Source organism: Schistocerca americana, chromosome 8, assembly GCF_021461395.2.
Source record: "Schistocerca americana isolate TAMUIC-IGC-003095 chromosome 8, iqSchAmer2.1, whole genome shotgun sequence".
NCBI classification, from domain to species: Eukaryota; Metazoa; Arthropoda; class Insecta; order Orthoptera; family Acrididae; genus Schistocerca; species Schistocerca americana.
Genome location: NC_060126.1, coordinates 324883646 through 324910891, shown reverse-complemented (window position 1 = coordinate 324910891; position 27246 = coordinate 324883646). Strand labels below are relative to the sequence as shown.

At 41.5% G+C, this 27246-nt stretch overlaps 1 protein-coding gene across 1 annotated transcript in view; it reads left to right on the top strand.

Annotated features, from left to right (window-relative positions):
* Positions 1-27246, top strand: part of LOC124545808 (odorant receptor Or2-like) — a 100235-nt gene that overhangs the window by 10035 nt on the left and 62954 nt on the right. Inside the window, exons 2-4 of the mRNA XM_047124754.1 lie at positions 8521-8620; positions 23350-23451; positions 26666-26821. Coding sequence (XP_046980710.1) covers positions 8521-8620; positions 23350-23451; positions 26666-26821 — 358 coding nt within the window. The remainder of the gene's footprint in view (positions 1-8520; positions 8621-23349; positions 23452-26665; positions 26822-27246) is intronic.

Genomic DNA, 27246 nt, shown 5'->3' with positions numbered 1-27246 from the left:
ATGGTACACTGTAAAGTTCGTGTGTGTGTAGCTTTATGTAGCTAATCTTCTACGTTGGAAACATTTAAATATTATGCCAGCCATCTTTCACTTTCACAGACAATATCGTGTCTTCCACCATTATCATACACTAAAATAACAATATTTCAGTGATTAAATACAGAGATAGGAAAACACCTTTTAGAAGCAATGAATATTATAAGTTATTGCATTCTCAGTTTAGTGTCAGGATCACAAAAAATCTTTATAATCATTGATAACAAGTTGTGGCAAACCAACTAGCCTTCTTCAGATTGAATGAGACAAATGTTACTGTGTCTAGGTTGCTATGAGAACATTGTGATCGTTTTTATATTTTATGTGAAGATGGCTCCCTGTTTTGGCCAAAACTAGTTATCAATGATTGTAAGCAATTTTTGTGATTTTAACTAATATGGGAATTTATAAGAGTCCAGTAACTTTTAATATTCATAGTTAGATTAACTCTAGTATGACTATTTCAGGAAACAACAATAGGGAATATCTTTCAAGGTAAAAATGCAAGTCTTTGACTTTCTAATTGGGGTTACGAACTATTTACTACGTAGCTGAGGCATCATTTTAATACTGCATTATAACTGTAGGGGAAAGGACAGGGTGTGAGGCATAAAGCATCTATCGTCTTGGATATTGTTTCACTGGTTGGTTCATTTTGATACTCCACTCTGATTTGTAGGAGAGAGGTGAGAGGAGAGGGGAGGGTTTTTAATTTCCCAATGACACATGTGGAGTAGTGGCGTCATCTTGAATTTTTCACTGATTGTTACATTTTAATGTTGTGTTATGATTGGCTGAAGGCAGTGGATAGGGAGAGGTTTTCAATTTACCATTAGTACAATTCTCCTATTTATAGCATCTTCGGATTTTCATTGGTTATTTTATTTTGAGTAGTCAAGTGCGATTATTTGGCTATAGGAAGAGAAGAGAGGTAGCATGACTTCCTACTAACAAAGATGATATCATTAATTATTTCACTGGTGATATTACAGATTTGCTCACTGATAATATTGTGTCCTTATTGATCTTAGCTTATTCAAGGTCTGTCCTGATTCAGAAATTTCGTCACCTTTATATTCACTTCCTTTAAAGAATTCCTCTTTGGTCTATTTAGAGACCTCCTGCACCAAGCATCACACCTGAAGTGGTGTTGATACACTATGAGATCTTTCTCTGCCTCGTGATGACTGGGTGTTGTGTGATGTCCTTAGGTTAGTTAGGTTTAAGTAGTTCTAAGTTCTAGGGGGCTGATGACCATAGCTGTTAAGTCCCATAGTGCTCAGATCCATTTGAACCACTATGAGATCGAAAGTATCATGGCCGCTATATAATATAGAATCGAGCATTAGATGTCACAACAGGTGGATGAAGTGGGCCCAAAAGTATAAAAGGATGTGCAGAGTACTGTGTTATCAGTAGAGAAGGAGTTACAGCCGAATGGGTTGGTCAGGAGAGCTCAGCGGCCGGCCGAAGTGGCCGCGCGGTTCTGGCGCTGCAGTCTGGAACCGCGAGACCGCTACGGTCGCAGGTTCGAATCCTGCCTCGGGCATGGATGTGTGTGATATCCTTAGGTTAGTTAGGTTTAACTAGTTCTAAGTCCCATAGCGCTCAGAGCCAATTTAGAGCTCAGCGACTTCGAACATGCAGGAGTCATTGGATATCATCTGATTAACCAGTACATTACAATCATTTCAGTCCCTGTAAGGTTTCCCAAACGATTGCTGGTGATGTGACTGTGAAGAGGAAATGCAAATTAACGACCACAGTTAAATCAAGATTCAGCAGATTTATTTCTTTGTTTTAAAATCGCACTTACCAACGATGGATGATCACCTTCATTAGTCAGGACCAATCTAGCATTACTGTGTGCTTTTAAAAATCGCAGTAAAGTAATAGAATAAATCACTCATGAGTTCCAAGTGCTACGAGCAATCCATCTAGCACAATGACTGTACATAGCAGCGGTTCCCCAGAATACACACACGTCTTTAGTCAATGCTAAACAACACTTTAGCTGGTTAAAGAGCGATGCCACTGGGCAGTGAATGACTCGACACGGATGGTTGGGAGTAATGAATCCCATGGAATAGTTTGGATTTATCGAAAGCCAGGAGAACGCTACTTGCCACGATGTGCAACGCTAATAGCGAAGAGTGAAAGAGATGGTGTAATGGAATGGAGTATTTTTCAAGGTTAGTGTGACGTCCCCTTATTGCACATAAGAAAACGCTAAATGAGAGGGTATGAACAGGTTTTACAGCATAGTGTACTGCGTACAGTCGAGAAACAGTTCAGAGATGATGACTGTTTCTATCAGAATGACCATGTAACCGTCACAAAGAAGCATCAGTGAGGTGATGGTCTGAGGACCACAGCAATCCTTAAGTGAAATGGCTGACCTGAACCAAATGTAACACCTTAGGAATGAGATTGAAAGTAGCCTTCACTCCAGTCTCAAACATCAGTATCTTTTCTGGTTTGGCCTTTTCAAGAAGAAACGTCTGTCATTCCTCCAAAGACATTCAAACAACACATTGAAAATGTCGTGAGCTGTGACCAAGACGATATAGACGAACGGAGACACACACCTCATATCAATGTCCACTAATAGGCGTCTACATACTTTTGATCACGTAATGTATGCGTCAGGTAATCCACATTTTGTCCAACGTGAAGCACTACAGTGAACTGCATTTAGCCTTTTACACAACCTCAAAAGCCTAGAGCTAGTAGGTATACACTCATGTCAAGTCTTATAAAGTTGCTGTCGCTAATGTCCAGAGTCCATCGTGAAATTTTAGTTCTTTATTTGCTGTGTACTTTGGATGAGGCAATGACATTTCACTTCAAAACCACGACAGTTAAACTCCTCAATATACAAATACCTTTTCTGGGTTTTTTTTTGTTCCGTCGTTACAACTACAAGAAAATGCGTTTGCTTTTCCCACCAGACGTGTTCCGCTTTACTGAAGTATAGCATCATCAGTCGTCTGTTATTAGAGGTATTTGCAGTTTGATTTATTTTCTAGCTCTAAATCAGTTCATTAATAAATATTTGGTCTTTACGTGCGGTAATTTCTACTTCGTTTTTCGCCTACGTTAGGTAGTGCCGTCTGCTAGCAAATTTTTGCTTCCTTTCTTCGTTGGGTACTGACAATTGAGGTCTAATTTTACGTTTCTTAGCGAAACTATGCATTTTTTAACTTTAATACAGCACAATTTCGTACACCATTGTTCACTGTTTATTCGTACACTTCTAAGTGTATATCACGTTTTCTAATGTTGCCGACATTTCCACTAATTACTCTTTGATCTATTTTATTCTCCCTCTCTGTTTTTCATTATAAATGTGTTATCCAATTTAATTATTTTACAGTGTGTTTTTACACAGTGTAAGATGAATGAAGAAGTAGTGACGAAATTTAAATCTTGTATAGTGAATTGCTGGGGCAAAGGGGACGAGCAAAGATGAGTTGGTAGTGAGTGTACCGTAGTGTGATTGACAGGGGGTTTTATGAGTCAGTTTTCAGCTTCCTGCTTTTCTTGAATCAAACCTACATGCGGCATGATTCTTTGTGTAGCACGTGAGGATATCTGCCATAAACAGTCAACGACAAAGAATTGCGGCAATGGTTCTCAACAATGCATCACAGTGGGTACTGCGCTTCATAAGAGATGTTCCGTAAAACGACCTAAACATGTACATCTAGCACGGAATTTTTATTTTTTTTATTTGTGCCACCTCAGCCACCGCCGGTACATACTGAATCACTCTCTCTCTCTCTCTCTCTCTCTCTCTCTCTCTCTCTCTCACACACACACACACACACACACACACACACACACACACGCACGCACACGCACACGCATACACGCATGCACATACGCGCACAATAACACACACACACACACTCGTTTCGCAAATATTGTTTACATTGGTCGTAAATCTATTTCTTACACCACGATGTGGTTCCATCATTGCCATTAGATGTTACTCCAAATGCCAGTTCTACACTGAAGCGCCAAAGAAACTCGTATAAGCATGCGTATTCAAATACAGAGATATGTATACTGGTAGAACACGGTACTGCGGCCGGCAGCGCCTATGGAAGACAACAAGTGTCTAGTGCAGTTGCCAGATCGTTTACAGCTGCTACAGTGACACGTTATAATTTGTAAGTGAGTTTGAACGTGTTGTTATTGTCGGCGCACAAGCGATGGGACACGGCATCTCCGAGGTAGCGATGAAGTGGGGATTTTCCCGTACGATCATTTCACGAGTGTACCAAACAAAAAAAATACAAACAAAAATTTTCGAATGTGTGTGAAATCTTATGGGACTTAACTGCTAAGGTCATCAGTCCCTCAGCTTACACACTACTTAACCTAAATTATCCTAAGGACAAACACACACACCCATGCCCTAGGGAGGACTCGAACCTCTGCCGGGACCAGCCACACGGTCTCTGACTGCAGCGCCTGAGACCGCTAGGCTAATCCCGCGCGGCACGAGTGTACCGTGATATCAGGAATTAGGTAAAACATCAAATCTCCGACATCGCTGAGGCAGGAAAAAGAATATAATTGAAGATTGAAGATAATCGTTCAACGTGACAGAAGTGCGATCCTTACCCAAATTGCTGCAGATTTCAATGCTGGGCCATCAACAAGTGTCAACGATCGAACCATTCAACAGAACATCATCGACATGGGCTTTTGGAGCCGAAGGCCCACTCGTTTACCCTTGATGACTGCACGAAACAATGCCTTACGCCTCGCCTGGACCCTTCAGCACTGACATTGGCCTGTTGATGACTGGAGACATGTTGGCTGGTCGGACGAGTCTCGTTTCATATTGCATCAAGCGAATGTACGTGGAGACAACATCATGAGTCCATGGACCCTGCATGTCATCAGGGGACTGTTCAAGCTAGTGGAGGACCTGTAACGGTCTTTGTGTGCAGTTGAAGTGATATGGGACCTCTGATGCATCTAGATACGACTCTGATAGGTAACACGTTTGTAAGCATCCTGTCTGACCATCTGCATCCATTTTTGTCCATTGTGCATTCCGAGGGACTTGGGCAATTGCAGCAGGACAGTGTGACACCCACATATGAAGAATTGCCACAGAATGGCACCAGGAATACTCTTCTGAGTGTAAACACTTCCGTTGGTCACCAAATTCTCCAAACATGAACATTACTGAACATATCTGCGATGCCTTGCAACGTGCTGTATAGAAGAGACCTTCGTCCCCTCGTAGTCCTACTGATTTATGGAGATCCCTGCGGGACTCATGGTGTCAGTTCCGTCCAGCACTACGACAGACATTACTAGAGTCCATGCCACGTCGTGTTGCGGCCTTCTACGTGCTCGCAGGGGTCCTACACTGCATTAAGCTGGTGTGCTAGTTTCTTTGGCTTTCTAAGTGTATGTAGAACACATAACATTCATGCCTCTACAACTTATTTGTCGTGCAATGTTTACATCGATTAAGCTGTATAAAAGTGTTGATATTCGCTTACTTATTTCGAATTTCATTTTTGGCCACAGTACGGTTGCCATCCATCCCGATATATCAGGACCATCCCCGTTATGCGCTTTCTTGTCCCAACATCCATACAAGATTCCGATTTTGCAAATACCGTTTCGACCTTCGCTCAAGTAGTGGGATCCATCTAAGTGCAGTCTCATTTAGTTTTAGTCATGTCAACCAGTTTATGTTGATATGATGGAGTCACAAGTGGCACTGCATATTGCATATCCTTTATCGATGGTGCAAGCACCTTCTTGATCTAGAGCCATCATTCGAGAAAATACCAGACTTCTCCAGTATTACGCGGCTGGGACTATTTAAGCAGCGCCATGCGGAAGAGTCGGGCGGTTCTCATTTGACGAGCGAGCTGATAAGACGATTCTTTCTAAACGTAATACAAACAACGAGAGCAAGTTAATAATGACGAAAGTCTTTACTGCCGGTATATAGGGCATGAAGTGTATAGAGACACGTACTTCGATGCCTAAGGTGTTATTGTTGACTATTTACGTTCCAATAAACTTATTATAAGTTACGAAACTGCCGAAGAACGGAAAATGTGACGTTTCGGATGATTACACAAGAGAGTCGTCATTTGTAAAGAAAGGACGTAAGGATCAGGAAGTGTTATGTAAGATTTGTACTGTTTCTTCTCAGTATGCTAGGGACGGTGTAATCAGTCTTACAGTGCCATTTTAAATAGGAGATGACTTTTAAAAAGGAGAAAAGACTTGCTGAAAAAGGCAAATTCTTCCGAAAGATGTGGGTATCAACTACTTCTTCCGTAATAAGTTCCACGTAGTTGTGTTCCAAATAAAATGTAATTACATCAAATAAAGTTTTTACTTCATTTCTACACCCCCACCTCAAAGTGTCCCGATGATGTCCCAGCTAGGGATGGCAACCCAACGCGCAATCAAAGTACGCTACGCCAGTCAAGTAGTCTGGCCGTACATACTGCTACCCGTCCGAAGTTGGGCCGGTTCGCTAATATGGACACAAATATAAAATTTCCATCATGTTTAGACTTATCTTATTTCTTATAACTATTGCAAAAGCGAGAAATACTAATGCAATGCTCCAGACTTGCACTTTTTTAGCACCGTAAACATAAATACGACAACTGACCATCCTGTAAGTAGCCGACAGCCTTCGAAGATTTTACAGAAAACTGGGTTACAGCTAGGCGTGAGGTCTTCCTAATATTGGTATGTTTTGAAGAGACCTCCGCTTATTTAATCAGATTTTCAATGCGAGAGGAGGATCAACACAGTGTACTCGTGATTGACACTTAAGAATACTGTCACGGTGGCAGACCTAAATCTGCAATAATCTTTCCATAATAAAGTTTCTTTGTTCATGTTCCGTAAAACGCTTTCGACTCACGGAAAATATTTTCGCTCTACGGAATGGATTACAATCTTAAGTATTTGTACATATCAATCGATGTGTAATCGAAATACAGCTGATAACGATTCAGAATTTTTGTAACTGATCCCAGAAAGTGGAAAGAGAAGACATTTGCTATTACTAAGTGGAAGAAAAGCTTAGAGGGTACAATTTTTTCAGAATCTGGTGTACCTACGCAGGAGCTTCTGTACAGAACATGGTCCTTTTCACACGTTCTGCCAAAGTTTCCAGTCGATTCTTGAAGAAACAGAAATGAAATAGGCAGCAATGAACTACCGTCACCGACCATGGGTTTTATTTTCTATGGATGTGTGGGTGGAGACGTGGTCCCCGAAGTCCTGTTTGTATGCTTTAAACATTTGAGTGAAAGTGTTGTTTTACGCTTTCATTCATTTTTAACATTACACTGCTCTGCAATGTACAATTCACTAAAACCAGCGATCTTATTCTTTGTATCTGTAACAACCACCTTAATTCATCTGCCGGCCGTAGTGGCCGTGCGGTTCTAGGCGCTACAGTCTGGAACCGCGTAACCGCTACGGTCTCAGATTCGAATCCAGCCTCGGGCATGGATGTGTGCGATGTCCTTAGGTTAGTTAGGTTTAAGTAGTTCTAAGTTCTAGGGGACTGATGACCACAGCAGTTAAGTCCCAGAGTGCTCAGAGCCATTTGAACCATTTGAACCTTAATTCATCTAACACCCAACCACTTTATCTTTCGTCTAATATAGTAATTTTACTTTCCGACTTAAGTTGGGAGATAACCGTTAATCAAATGTGGCAATACCACTCACAAGTTCTTCAGAAATGTAACTATAGATTCTTCACACCCAGTAAATTTTTAGTCTATAACAGTGAGTGCTTCACAGTTCTTAACGATATTTCTACATTATTTAAACGTTCGTCTACAGTTGTAAGCACCATTTCACAAATCACCTTACAAAACGGCTCTGCGCTAATAATAAGACGGCAGAATTTATTTGATCATGCGCAGAAAACGCTGTAACAACAGCTAGCGACATCCAGGGGTACCCATATCTTAATTGTAAGTGCCAGAAAATATCGGTTTTCGCGGATGTTTGTAAATAACCTGCCCTGTATCGGCGGTTGATGCTTGGGTTGTGCTCTTCAAGTGGCTTTAAGTGATAGTGGTTCAAATGGCTCTGAGCACTATGCGACTTAACATCTGTGGTCATCAGTCCCCTAGAACTTAGAACTACTTAAACCTAACTAACCTAAGGACATCACACACATCCATGCCCGAGGCAGGCTGCGAACCTGCGACCGTAGCATAACTGATAGTGGCAAAAAAGTTGTTTGTTAGGTAAAGTGCTAATGAAAGTTAATTTGAGGCTTGTACGTCTATTCTGAATGAACTGACGTAGCTTTTTAAACTTATCAAAACTGTGAAACTCATTATTTCGGACAGGTTAAGAGTGTCCCCGTGCTTAAAAGTTCAAGTGTTTCACATGAAGGTCTGTATCTGATGACGATGCTACTATTGCAGCTCACTGTTTCACTGTTCTCATGTTGCAGGTTCGTCAGCCACTTAAATGTTACCATGAGCCCAATGGTAATGACGCAGTTTGTCTCCAGCGTCCTCGTCGCCTGTTTGTCGTTGTTCCAGGCAACATACGTAAGGCTTTTCATGAACTTGGTTTATGTATATTATATATAAAGCTACATTCATGAGCAACTGACCCAGGGTTATTTATAGCAAGTAGCGCCCCCTTTCTCCCTGATGACGGCTGTGGCACGTTGTGCGACGTGCTCCAAGGGACGCCGTAATCCTTGGAGAGTCACTCTGACCTACGACAGCCCAACCCATCACACTACACACGCGTACAATTTACAGAGTATATTGCCAGCCGGAGTGGTCGAGCGGTTCTAGGCGCTATAGTCTGAAACCGAGCGACCGCTGCGTGGTGTAGCAATTTTAATGGCCAGTACTGTACATCTTAGGCGATGGCATTGTAAGTGTGTAGTAGGAGCGTTAATAGGAGACCTGAGGTAATGCTCATGCCTACTACATGTTGCTGCAGCCATCGCCTATGAGGTAGGGCAAAGCTTCATAAATTGTCCCACTTTCAAATGTTTTCTGATTTTAATGAAATTTAATGAACGTTATCTAAATGTAATACTATTAACGTGCAGCTCATTATGCTAAACACGTAAGTCCAAAGTTTCGTACATAAATTTTCTACGATTTGAAAGATGCAACACAGTATACTTAGGTGACAAAAGTCATCGGATGCCTCCCGTATCGCTTCGGACCTCCTTCTGCTCGGCTTAGTGCAACAGCTCAGGCTGACATGGACTCGAGAAGTTCGTGGCAAAAGTATTGAAACATGTTGCCTCTTTAGTTGTCCATAAACGCGAAACTGTTGCCGGTGCAAAATTTTGTGTACGGACTGGCCTCTCGATTATGTCCCATAAATGTTCGATGGGATTCATGTTGGGCGATAACTATTTTCAGACAATGATCGGTTCAGTTAGACCAGAGGATCCAGTCTATCTATGTGAACATAGCCCACACCATTATAGGGCCACCACCAGCGTTGTTGATAACTTGGGTCTGTGGCTTCGTGGGATCTGCGCCACACTCGAACCAACTGAAATCGGGACTCATCTGACCAGGACTTGGCTTTTCGGTCGTCTAGCGTACAACCCATATGGTCACGAGCCCAGGAGAGGCGTTGTAGGCGATGCCTTGCTGTTGGCAAAGGCACTCGCGACTGTCGTCTGCTGCCATAGGCCATGAATCCAAAATTTCGACGCATTGTCCTAATGGATGCGTTCGCCGTACGTCTCACATTGATTTCGGGCGCGTTTATTTCACGCAGTGTTGCTTGCCCGTTAGCACTGACAACTCTACGCAAACGCCGCAAATCACGGTCGTTAAGTGAAGGTGTCGGCCCCTGCGTTGTCCGTGGTGAGAGGGAATGCCAGAAATTTGGTATTCTCAGCACACTCTTGACACTGTGGACCACGGCATACAGAAGTCCCAAACGATTTCCGAAATGGAATACCCCATGCGTCTAGCTCCATCTACCATATGCGTTCAAAGCCTGTTAATTTCCTTCGTGCGATCATAATTACGTCGGAAACCTTTTCATATGAATCATCGGAGTGCAGATGGCAGCTCCATCAGTGCAGCCCCCTTTCATACATTCTGCACGCAATAACACCCTCATTGTTATAAGTGCTTATCGTTATCCCATGATATGTGCCACCGCAGTCTAAGAGGAGAGGGACGAAGTGGTACAATTTACAAGCAGGTCTTCAAAAACAGTGTCATTGGTAATATAAGGTGTACGACTATTTTTTTTTTAATATAGCAAGAAGGAAAGAAATTGGGTGAGTATGACCAATATGTATTTTAATTTCGAAGACATTAGCAAACTAATCTGAGCCGTTACTTAAAATATTAGACTACTTTTGTACTTACACCAAACAGTTTTAGATACTCGTTCCGGTGTCCAACTGCACAATAAATTAATTTGTTCTTTACAAGAAAAATGGTTCAAATGGCTCTGAGCACTATGGGACTAACATCTGAGGTCATCAGTCCCCTAGAGCTTAGAACTACTTAAACCTAACTAATCTAAGGACATCGCACACATCCATGCCCGAGGCAGGATTCGAACCTGAGACCGTAGCGCTCGCGCGGGTCCAGACTGAAGCGCCTAGAACCGCTCGGCCACATCGGCCGGCTATTCTTTACATTTATTATCGCACAACTGGTATGGATCGACACTCAGCGTTTGAGAACTTAATCATTTTTTGGTCCTGGTAAACTTCACAGATCTTGCAGTATCAGTTTGAAGACGTATTAGCACGTTTGGTATAGCCACTCTACTTTTGCTTTTATCAGATTCTTTTTCAGTGAGGTTCCTCTTGTAAGTACTACCTGCTACCTCAACAGCAAAAACGTTGCTGTGCTTCTTATTCTTCTTCGTAGAGTTGGGATAGTGGATATATATTCTGGACCTACTCAAACTCTCCCATTAGAGTTCTTTTTGTTTGTTTTTTTTTCTCTTTTTGTGGGAGTTGAAGGATTCCGGGATCCACTGTTTCAATTAGTTTGTCCTGATTTGCCTGAGAGTTCCTGACTTGTGTTACCGTGTTATCACTCATTTCTATTTTCTGAGAACCCGCCTTTCCTTCCATGCCAGGGCACCTGTCCTCGCCATCAACGACATCCTAAGGTTTGGTTCGGAATCTGTCCCACATCAGACGCCCAGTTCCTCCCACATAAAAGGCCCAAGAACCTACAAATCCTGTAATACCGCAGCTGGATAAACACATCAGTTGTTATTTTCCTCCATATAAATACATCCTACAGTAAAAAAATAACCCTTTTATCCTTTACCAATTCAGCGTCATTCGTCTTTCATCTTCGTTAAAACACTCACTTTTTAATGCCACTTGCAATATTTTAATAAGTTTGGAATTTTTCAATTGGTTTGTCAGAAGAGCGATGATATTGTATCCACTAAAAGCCCAACACCACCCATGTGGGGACATATAGACAAATAGTCGGAGCTAGGTCTAAAACAAACACATCTCTCTCAGTGCAGTTTCTGATAAGCTTTCTATGATTGAGGTGAAGTGGCATGGACGATCAAAAAATCACTTGTAAGTTTATGGAGTTTTCTACAAACTCTTCTGGCATAATTCCAGAGCACATGGAGTGGTGTATACTCTTATTGAAGGTACTGGTTGACAGTGTATTGTTGTAGGTGAACAAATAGACCAACACATTTCTGCGGTATGTTAAAGCACAATGCGCCGGGATGAGACGACGGTACACGTATCCGGGGCCCAGTTTCTATTACATGTGACCATCCTTCACACGAGCACACATCCATCACCTTCTTGAACGGTCCACATCCAGCATGTGAGATGAAACACACTGCGTGATTTTTGATGGAGTAGTACTACGCCGAAAGTGTGTATCAACATCTATTCTGACTCACCAATCGAAACTAAAGTTTTTCCGTGCATCGTTCTTTCAATATCTCTGTTCCTGCGCTCATATAAACCTCTGGGCCACGTTAGGTGTGGCGCACAGAAGTACACATGCCGATCATGAAGAAGGGAAGACTATTGTTCGACATCCCGTGCATGACAAGATGCTTACAGACAGAGCACAAGCTCTGTTTTGGGAAGGATGGGGAAGAATATCGACCGACCCTTTGCCAAGAAACCATCCCAGCATTCGCCTTTAGTGATTTAGTAAAAAAAGTGCGAAACCTGAATCTCTGGGCAGGGTTTGATCCGCTCTCCTCTCGAACACGAGTCCAGTGTATTACCCCTGTAACTCGTTGCTCATTGACATGTAGAGCAGTGAGTTCTGTCACCCACAGCGAAGATGTATCACTGAATTGTTATGTCCTCCTTGGTGTTGTCCATCATTGGACTCGTGATTAATTTGAATACATAAAATATAAAATAATAAGAACCAATATGTGAGCTGTGGTTCGTCTATCCACTGACACACTTGTTAGCTGTTGACGGTGCCTTCTCGTCACCAATACGTTACTTCACACGGAAGTTAACTCATGCAGCGTCAGTTTTCCCCAATTCGAGGTACTTGTGGCACATCACACCATAGATACGGTGCCAGGTTAAATCCCAGTCCGCAGCTTGTGGTCGTGCGGTAGCGTTCTCGCTTCCCGCGCCAGGGTTCCCAAGTTCGATTCCCGGCGGGGTCATGGGTTTTCTCTGCCTCGTCCTGACTGGGTGTTGTGTGATGTCCATAGGTTAGTTAGGTTTAAGTAGTTCTAAGTTCTAGGGGACTGATGACCATAGATGTTAAGTCTCATAGTGCTCAGAGCCATTTGAACCATTTTGTTAAATCCCGGCTCGTACGTAACCTGGGAAGTGGAGTGTTTCATGATTCAGGTGCCAACAATCAGCTTCTAGAATCTTAAAGCTAGAATGTATACCCCTCGGCCTCAAACAACTTAGGTGAATGCAGCCAGGTGAAGTCTTCAACAATCGCCAGTAATTCGACATGTGAACATCTCCTCATTTTCAGTGCGTAAGTACAATGAGAGAGCTTCATGCAAGAAAATTTAAACCCTCAGTAGGTGGCTACTAAGAACCATAATACAGCGTATGCACACAGGCAATACATACGGTGGAAGCATCTAACGCCACTGCACATCCAAAGATGACTATCACTGCGCAACCAAAGATGACCGACGTCATACGTTATAGCTAGCCAATATTGTTTACCAGTGGGTGAGCAAACGAAAGGGATTTCTTTATAAAACTCTTGCTCATTTTTCTTACAGTGTTTCTGCCTCTTGGTGACATGTGCTGCAAATCATTGCCTTTTTCCTTTTTTGTGGCGGACGTTGAAATCGAAAGAAACTTTATTCTACATGTACACTTAGCAGTTTCTTTTCCTTTTTCTTTTTGTTTTTTGCCTTTTTGCTTTTTCTGTTATGCTGCACTGGCGTTGTTTCCACTTAATATCACTTTTGCAAGTAGAACTGCAGTTATATGTGCAGTCTTACGGTGTTTATATTTGTTAGTTTTTCTTGTAGGTTGTGAGCGTTTCCAACTTGTCATATACATTTTTTAATAACACATAATTCATATATGAGTGTGTGTAAGGGAAGAGAAAGAAAGAAAGCGACAGAAAGATTAGACTGCGGGGAGACTAGAGGGAGAATGTGAGTGTGTCTGTGTGTGCGTGTGTGTGTTTGTGAGTATGGATGGAGGTGTGTGACCTGATGCAAATTAGTGAAGATGTCTTAAGATGACTTATATGTTCAGCACAGTTTAAGTGGCGGAGGGGAGGTTGGGAGTTATTTTTCTAATTTTGGGGGGAAAGTGCTTAAGCCCGCATCTCGTGGTCGTGCGGTAGCGTTCTCACTTCCCACACCCGGGTTCCCGGGTTCGATTCCCGGCGGGGTCAGGGATTTTCTCTGCCTCGTGATGGCTGGGTGTTGTGTGATGTCCTTAGGTTAGTTAGGTTTAAGTAGTTCTAAGTTCTAGGGGACTGATGACCATAGATGTTAAGTCCCATAGTGCTCAGAGCCATTTGAACCATTTTTTTGGAAAGTGCTTATAGGAAGGAAACAGGGAGGATGTAGTTGTCGTGAATGGGATCTGTGCTCATATTTATAAATTTAATATTTTTTCTTAAGTGGTCAATTAATTTGACGGAGGTGTGGTTAGACAGGTTGGTGTGATCCTGTATATGTTGTATGTGTTGTTTCTCAAAGTCGTAGCTTTCTTGTAAAGTGTGAAGGTATGTTTTGTTGTTATTTATCCTTATGAAGCCCATGTCTGCGTCTCTGATGGTGAGCTTCTGTTGGTGTTGGTGTAAGTGTTCTGCTATAGTTGAGTGATTCATTCTATACTTTTATTCTTTGTATTTGGTATAAAATGTTCTCCTGGTTAAATCTATGTATCTTCCATCACATGTGTTAGATTCCAGTGGCTATATTCCCGATATCTGGTAGAGATCAGCTTTTCCTATGGTTTTTGGAAAGCACTTCTCCATTAAGTTGTTGATGTGGAGTGCTATTTTTATGCCTTGTTTCTTGAAAATATTAGATATCATATGCGTGTATTTGTGGTTGTATTTCATTGTGTAGCATCTCTTTTCCTGTTTCTTTCTCACTTCGAACTGTTCCTGTCTTGTGTTTTGTGTATTTGTTTGTATGAGAGACTGTCCATCTTTTGGTGATAGGTAGATGTTTGCTCTTTTTTGTTTCCTAGTTTTATTGCTCAGCTTTTTTTATTAAGTTTTCTTCGTATCCTTCGTTGTTGGTTATTTGTACTATGGTATTCATTACTTTTTGGTAGTTGGCTGTGTTTAATGGTACTGTGTTTTGTCTATGGAGGATGTATCTCAGTGATGGCTGCTTATGGGATTTCGGGTGCTGTGATGTTTGATGTATATCCGTGAGAACCACAATGTTTTCTTCATCCGCTCTTGTTATAGTCGTGTTGCGTTCCTGTAGCCTTTTTTTAAAGTTTCACTAGTGTATGGAGTCTGTACTGTTTTTGTTTCCCATGTTTTCTTTCACTAGTGTTATTACGTTTTTGAGTTCACTGCTTACTAATCCTCTCGTCAGACCAACGTTTACCTCAATTATTTCGTTTGTATTTTCCTGTAAGAGAATGCTTTCTCACACAATTATGAATTTTTTAATGTATTTTCGTCTATTTACTTACTGACTTTATGTTTCAGACGTTTTTATTGCAGTTTGATTTCTTTTGTATCCAACATAGTGTCAGTGAGATTTACCATCCCCGAATAAAAGTAATGTTTTTCGTTAGCCTTTACGCTGTTTGCGCCGATGTTAGCTGTTTGTTTAACTCTTAAATTTGAAATCTTTCTTCTATGCGTTTTTTCATTTCTTGTATCATTGTACATGTACGATTTTCAATCTTGCTTGCAAACTCGGAGAAAACAATTTTTTTTTCAGAACTTTCGAAATATTTAGATGTGCTTTAAATATTTCGCCGTTTAGGGATAGCCTTCTGGCGTAAACAGACTGTATTAGATTCTTTTGATCTACTTGTTTTCTGTGTACTGGCGGAACTCGTTTCGGCCTGTAGATTAATACATTTACGGATAACATTATTTGATCTTCAGATGTTATGAAGCTTTATATGTTAGACAGTTCTGCGTGGGTTGAGATGTGGCCTTCTAAGCTTCACCTGTTTCATTAATTGCAGTGAGCTTAAGACGGAGAGCCGGCCGGATTGGCCGTGCGGCTCTAGGCGCTGCAGTCTGGAGACGTGCGACCGCTACGGTCGCAGGTTCGAATCCTGCCTCGGGCATGGATGTGTGTGATGTCCTTAGGTTAGCTAGGTTTAATTAGTTCTAAGTTTTAGGCGACTGATGACCTCAGAAATTTAGTCGCATAGTGCTCAGAGCCATTTGAACCATTTTTTTTTTTTTTTTAAGACGGAGAAACCAATAGTAATTGCCCATGATGTGTCGAACATACAGTGTTGTCACTGCTGCTGTAGACTCTTCACCTTTCTGTTCCTGAATAACATCGCCCAGAGTGCACCATCTTGGTGTTTATCTACACGTCATAGTGATAATACTCCCAACGATCTATGGAGTTACCACCAAATAGCAGTACTGAGCATCAAATTTCTGGAACTACTCATATACAAACACATCTACAAGGCTATAGATAACGTGACGCCATCGTTCCAAGCAGACATTCGCTTTGAGTTTGTACATAGAAGCGGGTTATTTATTTTCTTAACGTCGCAAGAACATCAAAGACGTCAGAAAACACTATTGCCATTCGCAGAACTAACAGCCGACTACAGTACTGTTTGGTTCTAAGGACGTTTTCTAAAACTGAAGAAAGTGATTCTACGTCTTCAACTTACGATCCCTACAGAAGATGTCTTTAACTGCAATTTTAAAGTGGATAATGGAATGAGTTTCATTCAGTATCAATATTGGACCACTCCAAGGTTCAGTTCTTGAATTATTATTCTACCTACACATTAGGGGTATACCTTAAAAAGTGAGAAAAAATTCGGATACGCTGATTATCTGACCATAGTGGCGCATATTGAATGTGTTGAGGAAGGGGCAAGGAGTCTGGGTAGCGATCAAGAAACCCTTAACAGATACTACAGATTGTGACGTTTGCATCAAAATCCATCTGATCTCAAAATAAGGCGCCAATAAACAGCTGAAGATGTCACTTAACCAGAAGAAGGTGAAATGCAACTTCCAGCGTATTACGCTGGATAAGTCCTTGACCTCTTAAAAATATCTTAAAAATGTTGATCTGAAACTAAAGACGGATACTATTCCTAGAAAACTGGTTTTCTGTTCTTGGGAAGTAGATGCCTCTACACTGTGAACAGCAGTAACTTCAATAGTCTTCACCACTGCGTAATGCTGTGCCCCAGTCTGGCAAGGAAGTCACCAACTGGCAAGGTGGACGTGCAGCTCCACGAAACCTTGAGTAAAATCGCCAGTGTTCTCTATCGTAAGTAAGATAGCTCCTTCAAAGCTAAGACGATAAAAAATAACCGTTAAAGAATACGGCAGACAGGGCATGTAAAAAATTTATCTATTCAATAGGTAGCAAAGAACTTATCAAATACATGCTACACATGACGGAAGCCAACATGGAGCAACAGCAGTGTAAGGGATAGAAAACCTTCACCCTGCTGCGTACGTAGATAAACGACTGGGAGAAATCAGTTAGCAATCACCAACTTACAACCGATCCCTCAAAATCACTGCATGGGTTCAACTTCCTAAAAAAAGAATGGACTACATTCAGCCGTGTCCAAGGTGACCGCACAAGGATCAAAGCCATGCTTCTTAAATGGGGATTCGTGGGCAACCCAACTTGTGATTGTGGAGGGACTAAGCAGGCTCTGCATCATGTAATAAAATATGACCTATAAGGAAATATTATGAATCGCCTGAGCTCTTTGTAAAAGTCACACCTCATGCCACAAAATGGATACAAGATCTCTATATGGATGTGTAGTCAGCAACTAGTCTTATAGGCTATACGTCATAAGCGTGGTTGGTTATTTTGTGACACTATTTATGTCCTTTATATTGTGTTATTTGTGTTGCACACTTATATTCTTGTCTGGTGTTGTACTTATGTCTATACATGTGCTGCTTTCATGTGTCATACTATAGATAAATAAAATAAAACAAAAGTGGTATTTTGCAATAACAGATCTGCGCAATTGTGCTAAACGTGTGTGACACGTGTGCTCCATACATCGCTCTTTATAATCCTGATCATCCAACCAACGTATGACATGCCACAACTGCATGGGATACGGCATATACCCATCTTACGTAAACCACATACAGACCCTAACTCACCCCTAATCTTAGATGGTGTATGAAATACACATTTTACTCCGTGTTGACGTAGAATACGACCAATCCTATTGGAAGCTTCACTTTTTAGTATGTACTCAAAACCAAATATTATCTACGTTTTGCAATTAAAATTGTGTATTGGTTTTACAAGCGTGTTTCACAAAATCTTATAATTGATCTTTAAGAGATAAAAGAGATGTGCACACAAAAGGAATAGGACGCAAATCCCTAGCTTGTTTTTGCATATTGTTCAGAAACTGAGATAAGCTAAAATTTCTGCCGGGAAACACTCTGTACCTCACAACAGTTTATTGGAATTTAACAGTTATCTATTTTATCCCTTTTTAGATTCCTGAAAGCTCCTAATCTGATTAGGTGAAACATACCTGGAAAAAATCAAGTTGCAAAAGACAGGTAACAGTTATTATTATCTACATGATAAACATAGCAGATACATTTGTAGCTTTAAAATTCTAGAATTGTCTAACAACCCCAAATTTATGATCAAAGTGTTAATGACAGTTATAGTTACCAAGTGTGATTAATGAAAAAACTATTGCTGTCATACCAGGCGTGTTTTAAAACTTCGCTTATCAAACCATCACCATAACCATTCGCATAGGGTCCTGTTTGTCACAGAGCCATATCATCTGAGTATTTATTTCATGTGATTCAAGAAATGAAAATCGTAATGTGAAAGTTATATCCTGCTCAATGGCAACTAAAGGTGTCCATCAGTATCCTCTCTCATGTAAATGGCCCACACACTAAATGTGACCTTAACGAGAGCTGGTCTGTTACGTAATTCAACACGTGTACTACAGATCAGAATTTTCAGTTTGTTACTCCAGGACTCCACATTTTAATACCTGTGAACACCGTTATGCAGTTAATGTGGGCTTACAAATCCGTTTAAGGGGGTACGACGTCAAGCGGCCCGACTTGGAGCAAGACAGGCTCCACATGACATTTTAATTCCCACTGTCTATAATTTTACAAATAAATTCGTAAAACTTTGTCAACATGACCAGGAAGGATTCCGGATTCACACTCATAACAGTGGAAGTTCAAACACATAACATAATTTTTTTTTTTTTTTTTTTGCTTGTGAAATTTTAGCATTTTTTCACTTACTATTGGCTGCATTTGTTGCTATAGGTACACTTTTCGTCATAAATAAGAGAGATTGTTCGATGAATTTTGAACAGCATACAAACCATACCTATAGGTGTATGAAACTCTAGAATTTTCAAAATGTATTAAAAACTGTGGTACAAATTGAGGTAATTAACTATAAGAATTGAGTTTTTTTTTCTAAACATGAAGTTTAAAATGCAACAGCTCATTCATTTTTCCATAAATTAAATAAATTCTAGAGTTTCATGTACCTGTAAGTATGGTTTGTGTGCTGTGCAAACTTCATCGAAGAATCTCTCTTACTTACGAAGAAATGTGTACCTATGGCAACAAATGCAGCCAATAGTAAATGAAAAAATGATGAAATTTCACATGTAAAAAAAAAATTATTTTGTTATATTTTTGAACATCCACTACTATGAGTGTCAATCCTGAATCCCTGCTGGTCATGGTGACAAAGTTTTACGAATTTATTTGTAAACGTATAGACAGTGGGAATTAAAATGTCATGTGGTGCCTGTATTGCTCCAAGTCAGGCCGCTCGACGTCCTACCCCCCCCCCCCCCCCCCTTAAGTTGTGATTACTTCAGGAGCCTAAAGGCTGACGTGATGGGCGCTGAAATCCACAGTGCAACGCAAGCTATTTTTATTCAAAATGTTAGGTAAAGTACCCTTTAGAATTCTCTTCACATACGAGATATGAAAAGACCTCTGAGTGTATGAACTCAAGTTATCGAATCAATATTTTCGTCTATTGATAGTGTGGGGCGGATATTTTGCTATGCCGAAAATAAATCTGATTTTTTAATGGAGTGGTGTACTTCTTTCAAACAGTTCTTTAAACTGCAAAAAAGGAGCATGGCTATGGGCATTCCAGAGAACAGAGTTTAAATCGCTGTTCAGAGCGGCCTTCATGTGACTTCATCAAAATGTCGCTCGTGGGAAATTCAGAAATCCAAGAATGCAAACTCCAGGACCGTTACCAATTAAAAATGGTGGCTAGCAGAATATTTAAGAAGTGCAAGACGGCACTACTGGCCATTAAAATTGCTACACCAAGAATAAAAGCACATGATAAACGGATATTGATTGGACAAATACATTATACTAGAACTGACATGTGATTAAATTTTCAAGCAATTTGGGTGCATAGATTCTGAGAAATCAGTTCCCAGAACAACCTCCTCTGGCCATAATAACGGCCTTCTTACGCCTGGGCATTGAGTCAAACAGAGCTTGGATGGCGTGTACAGGTACAGCTGCCCATGCAGCTTCAACACGATACTACAGTTCATCAAAAGTAGTGATTGGCGTATTTTGACGAGCCAGTTGCTCGGCTCCATTGACCAGACGTTTTCAGTTGGTGACAGATCTGGAGAATGTGCTGGCCTGGGCAGCAGTCGAACATTTTCTGTATCCAGAGAAGCCCGTACAGGACCTGCAACATGTGGTCGTGCATCTGAAATGTAACGTCCACTGTTCAAAGTGTCGTCATTGCGAACAAGAGGTGACCTGAGACGTGTAACCAATGGCACCCCATACCATCACGCCGGGTGATACGCCAGTATGGCGATAACGAGTACACGCTTCCAATGTGAGTTCACCGTGATGTCGCCAAACACGGATGCGACCGTCATGATCCTATAAACAGAACCTGGACTCATCCGAAATAATGACGTTTTGCCATTAATGCACCCAGGTTCGTCGATGAGTACACCATCGCAGACACTCCTGTCTGTGATGGAGCGTCAAGGGTAACCGCAGCCGTGGTCTCCGAGCTGATAGTCCATGCTGCTGCAAACATCGCCGAACTGTACGTGCAGATGGTTGTTGTCTTGCAAACGTCCTCATCTGTTGATTCAAGGATCGAGATGTGGCTGCACGATCCGTTACAGCCATGCGAATAAGATGCCTGTCATCTCGACTGCTTGTGATACGAGGCCGTTGAGATCCAGCACGGTGTTCCGTATTATCCTCCTGAACCCACCGCTCAAAATTTATTATTTGAGCCAATTCCAAAAGTATTTATCCAAGAACTTACACAAACGTTGTACCTTGCAGTATTCAGAGAATGCACATGTTTTTGAACCATTGAACGTTGCACTATTTCAGATGAGAAAGCTTGTGTGTGTGTGTGTGTGTGTGTGTGTGTGTGTGTGTGTGTGTGTGAGTTTTGAGAGAGAGAGAGAGAGACCTTACAAAATTTTTAAGTAAATATCGGTGTGGGAAGTTATTGTAGTAGAACTAGATACATCTGACTGTGGCAGGATTTGCCAAAAAAATATACAGCACTCTGCACTGCTGCAGAAGTTTTCTTGTCAGCAGTATCTTGCTTTGTAAATGGCTGAAAAAAATATTTTCTGTCATCACAACATGGCATTTTTTAAAATTACCGCCTTGGATATCCTTTAATTTTAACTTCCGCGCCTTGTGGCATCTTTAATTTTTAAATTTCTCACCATCCACCATATTAAAATTTTTAATTTGCCCTCATTGGCCATCTTTTCACAGGGGCGTCCGGAAAAGTAATGTCCCAAATTATTATTGTGAAAGCTCTGAAAAACTTTTTAAATAACACAACCGTAATCAACATTCTACATCTTTGATCTATGTCTACAGAGTTATATCTCAACATCGTAACCCTGCCGACGAACACGTTTCACCGAACGAAAAACCAGTCCGTTGATAGAACGTTTGGTTTCGTCGGCGGTGCCAAAAACTCGCCTCTCTTTGCACTACTTCTCTACTATCAAAATGAAATCCTAGACCCACGCCCGGGCTCCCGGGTTCGATTCCCGGCGGGTCAGGGATTTTTCTCTGCCTCGTGATGACTGGGTGTTGTGTGATGTCCTTAGGTTAGTTAGGTTTAAGTAGTTCTAAGTTCTAGGGGACTGATGACCATAGATGTTACGTCCCATAGTGCTCAGAACCATTTGAACCATTTTTTTGAAATCCTAGGAAATGTTCTTTAATGTTTGCAAACAGATGACAATTGGATGGGACCACGTAGGGAGTGTATGGAGTATGATCGATGACAGCGAACCCATGGCGTCGGATTGTTGCAGATGTTGGCCGGCCGGTGTGGCCGTGCGGTTCTAGGCGCTTCAGTCTGGAACCGCCGGACCTCTACGGTCGCAGGTTTGAATCCAGGCCTCGGGCATGGATGTGTGTGACGTCCTTAGACTAGTTAGGTTTAAGTAGTTCTAAGTTCTAGGGGACTGATGACCTCAGACGTTAAGTCCCATAGTGCTCAAAGCCATTTGAACCATTTGTTGCAGATGTTGTAGCGCTCATGCGTGTTCTGGCATTGTTAGACCGTAGGAGGGAGTGCACCATGTGTGGACAAACGCTTCGAATTCTAAACTCCATTATAGCCCACTGTATCTCATGCACCGACATAGTTACATTACATGCCGCCATGTTACACAGTTGAATTCGGAGCGGACGACTGCAAATATGTTGACATGTAGGATGAAGGTGTAGAATGTTAATAACTTCTGTTTTATTTAAAAAGCTTTCAGAGTTGTCACATAAAATATTAGGAGGTAAAAATTTCCCACCGTCTGCGACCTTTAATTTTTCAATTTCCATCCATCCCCAAACAACAAATTTTATGTTTCTCACCGTCCTCCATCTCTGATTTTAGAATTTCCTGCCAACACGGTATTGAATGTTCGTGACTGCAGCACTGACTGGGAGTGGAAAACTGAACTGTGCATTGGAATGCATATAGTTACGTACTAACACAATACTAATTTTGTAAAGTTACTGTAACAAATGGACCAGAGAAATTAAGCGCAGCATTTTGTTACCTCGTCTCTCAATACGCATGGCGTACGGAAGTTGAACTTTTCTGCTAGTACCACTGCCATTCACTTAGTGCACATCATTAAGTTATTTCACCGATACTATTTTCTATTTTCTCCAGACATTGAAAGGTGAAATTTTCCTTTCTTCCTTGCAGGAGTTACGAAATCTCATTGAAGTTTACAGAACTGTATCTCGTTAAACTTTCAAAACATAAAAACAATAAAACAATAAAAGTTATGGCCGATAACTTCCCTTCTTATTGCCACTTTCAGAAAATTTCTTTTTGGTATAGTGCTACAAACACGTTATGTTAATGGTATTCACCTTACTTGGGATCTTGTGTATGCTGAAAGTTTCTGCTTTAATAGCCCTAAAAGAATTCCCATGCTAACTGTTGGCACCTCGAGATCGCTTTCTCCAACATCTTGGACTCTTTCGTGTGTGTACGTACTCTTACTACGGAGTCACGTTTTTGACTGAACCGCATCTGGGTCTAGTAGCTGGCAAAACTATGGATTTTTTTTCTGATTCGAAATTCTCGTGATTTCTTTTCACAGAGCACTGATGTCACTGCAGTTATTAAATGTGTCGCGTTTCTCCCCATTCCCGGAGGCCAGGTGTATCTCTATTGTTGGGCTGCTCACCATATAGCAGAACAGGTGAGTATTACGCATTTTATTGATAAATTTCACAAATGCCAAACTGTAGTAATTTCGTAACTCACCTACTAGCTCAAGAAACATACTGCTAAGAAAGGCATAGTATGAGAGATGCGAGCCGGCCAAAGTGGCCGTGCGGTTAAAGGCGCTGCAGTCTGGAACCGCAAGACCGCTACGGTAGCAGGTTCGAATCCTGCCTCGGGCATGGATGTTTGTGATGTCCTTAGGTTAGTTAGGTTTAACTAGTTCTAAGTTCTAGGGGACTAATGACCTCAGCAGTTGAGTCCCATAGTGCTCAGAGCCATTTCAACCATTTTTGAGAGATGCGATTAGGCTGATGCATAAGTAGTTTTATTTACTGGAACCCCGCTCGCACATCCCTGGGTTAAATATCTACATTTATAACACAATAGTAATCGTAAAGCCTGAATAAATACTACTGCATTTCTCACAGGTATATTTGGATCAATAAAATCATACAGAGAGTTTGGAGCTACAACTACGTCACGCATTGTCAGGAAGCGTTTCCACAAGCCAACAAGCTAAACAAATGATTTTCTTTTTGTAAACATTCAACAAAAGGATAAAATGGATAAGTATACACACAAGTTACCATCAGTATTTACTTACCACATGTGATCAAAATTATCCGTACACCTGGCTGAAAATGACTTACAAATTCGTGGCGTCCTCTACCGGTCATGCTAGAATTCAGTATGGTGTTGGCCCGCCGTTAGCCTTGATGGCAGCTTCCACTTTCGCAATAATACATTCAGTCAGATGCTGGAAGGTTTCTCGGGGAATGGTAGGCCATACTTCACGGAGTGCTGCAATGAGGACAGGTATCAATGTCGGTCTGTGAGGCCTGGCACGAAGTCGGCGTTCCAAAACATCCCAAACGTGTTCTATAGCATTCAGGTCAGGACCGTGTGCAGGCCAGTCCATTACAGGAAGTTATTGTCGCCTAATCACTCCGCCACATGCCGTGCATTATGAACAGCTGCTCTATCGTGTTGAAAGATGCAATCGCCATCCCCGAATTACTCGTCGACAGTGAGAAGCAAAAACGTGCTTAAGACATCAACGTAGGCACCTGCTGTGACAGTGCCACGCAAAACAACAAGGGGTGCAAGCCCCCTGCACGAGAAACACGACCACACCGTAACACCACCGCCGCCGAATTTTACTGTTGGCACTGTACACGATTGCAGATGACGTTCACCGGGCATTCACCACACTCACACCCTGCCATCGGATCGCTGCACAACATTTTCCCAGCGTTCAATCATCCAACGTTTACGCTTCTTACACTAAGCGAGGCGTCGTGTGGCATTTACAGACGTGATGTGTGGCTTATGAGCAGCCGCTCGACCATGAAAGCCACGTTTCCTCACCTGCCGCCTAACTGTCATAGTACTTGCAGTTTGTAATTCCTGTGTGATGGTCTGAATAGATGTCTGCCTATTAAGCATTAAGACTCTCTTCAACTGTCGGCGGTCTCTGTCAATCAACAGACGAGGTCGGCCTGTACGCTTTTGTGCTGTACGTGACCCTTCACGTTTCACTTTACTATCACATCGGGAGCGGTGGACCTAACGACGTTTAGCAGTGTGGAAATTTCGCGTACAGATGTATGACACAAGTGACACCCAATCACCTGACAACATTCGCAGTCCGTGAGTTCCTCAGAGTGCCCCATTCTGCTCTCTCGCGATGTCTAAAGACTACTGAAGTCGCTGATATGGAGTACCTGGCAGTAGGTGGGAGCACAATGCACCTAATATGAAAAACGTGTGTTTTTGGGGGTGTCCAGATACTTTTGATCACTTAGTGTATGTTTGATAGCAAAATGAAGGGAAATCGTCTGACAATTGTGTGAGAGAAGCGAAACGTGTATGAGTGTCGAGAGAAAAAGAGAATTTATGCTTTCTCAAAGCACAATCTTTAGAACGAATCTTCTGTTCAAGTAGGGGAGAGCTGGAAAAATTTGCCAGACAAAGATATGCCTATTTTTTATGTTCAGCAGCCACACTCCGAAACGCATAAAAATGAGTTATAACATTCTGCTGTTACTGAAGTTTAATATCGAACAATTTAATTATATCAGGGCCAAATTAAGTACTTCAAACAATTCCATTTTCATAAAGTGGCAAGATAGCCCGACAAGAGCGTGCAGAGCGGCCACTTAGATTTAAATTAAAAAATAGGCATTGAAAACCTGTTAAAACAAGGAAGTAAATATATTTCGTTATAAAACATGATTCGAATTAAATTATTTAGATTTACACAATTAAATGTTAAATTTTCTTCAACTTCTGTACAGAGTTCGTAGGCACAGTGGGAACAGAACTGGCTACAAAATTCACTGCTCTTCTGGCCCCGGATCTCAAAATTTTTCTTTTCAATACTTGCACTTACTGTCTGCATCGTTGTCGTCATGACGAGCCCTTGGTAGGGTTTGGTTTCCTGCTCTTCGCATACTTCTTTTTAAGACTGGTTTGAGTTTCTCCATATTCTTACTTTCCTTATCTCCTCTTCCTTTATTTGTTGCTTCTAGGTTATGTTATAAGTACTGGCTGTAAGTATCGCTCTTCTTTCGGCAGCTGCTGTTATGTTTCTCCTCTACACAAAGTGGCCACAAGCCACCACCGAGGTGGCTACTTTCCAGCACTGACGCATGACATAAAAGCTACATACCCTGCAACTGCAATTACATATTTCAATATCTAAAGCAGGATTCTGGAATCCAGATATCACACTTACCACACAACGTCATTAAAACGACGTAAGTCAGTTTCCCTCACCACAGTAAATGCACAAAGTAACCGTTTACCTTCCATCCGGATAACTAAAATTTAAAAAAAGAAGTTATAGCTTTGATGAGAGGTACAGCAAACAGGTTAGACTTCATGGGGTGACTGGGCCCTCAAGGGAGAATCACTTTAATCATTTCCCGCACCATGCGAGCACCTTATACCCAAACAATCTCTAAGGCCAACATACTCGGCTCTCTCCTAGACACAGACGAATAGTGAGCTTTCCTAAACAAGACTCACTCAAGATATGGCTATTTAACCTGAAGAGAAGTACACTCCGTATCTCCAGAGTTGATAAAGTTCACTGCTGGGCGCCGTCTATCGCACGATGAAAGAAACTTTTCCTAACAGTGTAACTAGCGTGGAACATAAAATTTTCAGTTTTCCGATGTCGACAGGCGGAGGCGGTCTCGACTGCAGCGTACTGCTGTTCTTGGGTGGACGCGAGTGCTCGCTTCAAGCGTGCCCTAAGGATCCTCATCTGCCGCGCCCAGAAACCGCTCATTCTCACAGCGGGATACATCTACCCGATCAACAGGGGCTCCTTTCTTTCGGTCAGTACCTATACACGCATCTGCTCCCTTGCACAACTGCCTTTTGTAACAACTGAGTTTACCTGCATGACTTTCCGTTTATTTGGTTATTATTATTGGCCAAAAGTCTATACATCTCATACAATTAGCAAACTTCTGTCTAAATGCCAATTTCAAGTTATCGGTATAACCCAATAACTCTGGATATTGCAAGTAATGTCCAAATTCTATCTGTATCTGTACACAAATGCACCATACATATCCTGACATTCACTTGGTAGTTAACAGTACGTTCTGATACTCAATAGTACTGCATTAACAATATCTGTATATTGAGTGACTGAGTATGGCAATGCATTGTTCGCACTTAAATCAGTTTCAGAATAGAGCTACTACATTTTGTACTTATGTAGTTTGCATAAAACGTTTAGACAGATGTCTATTAA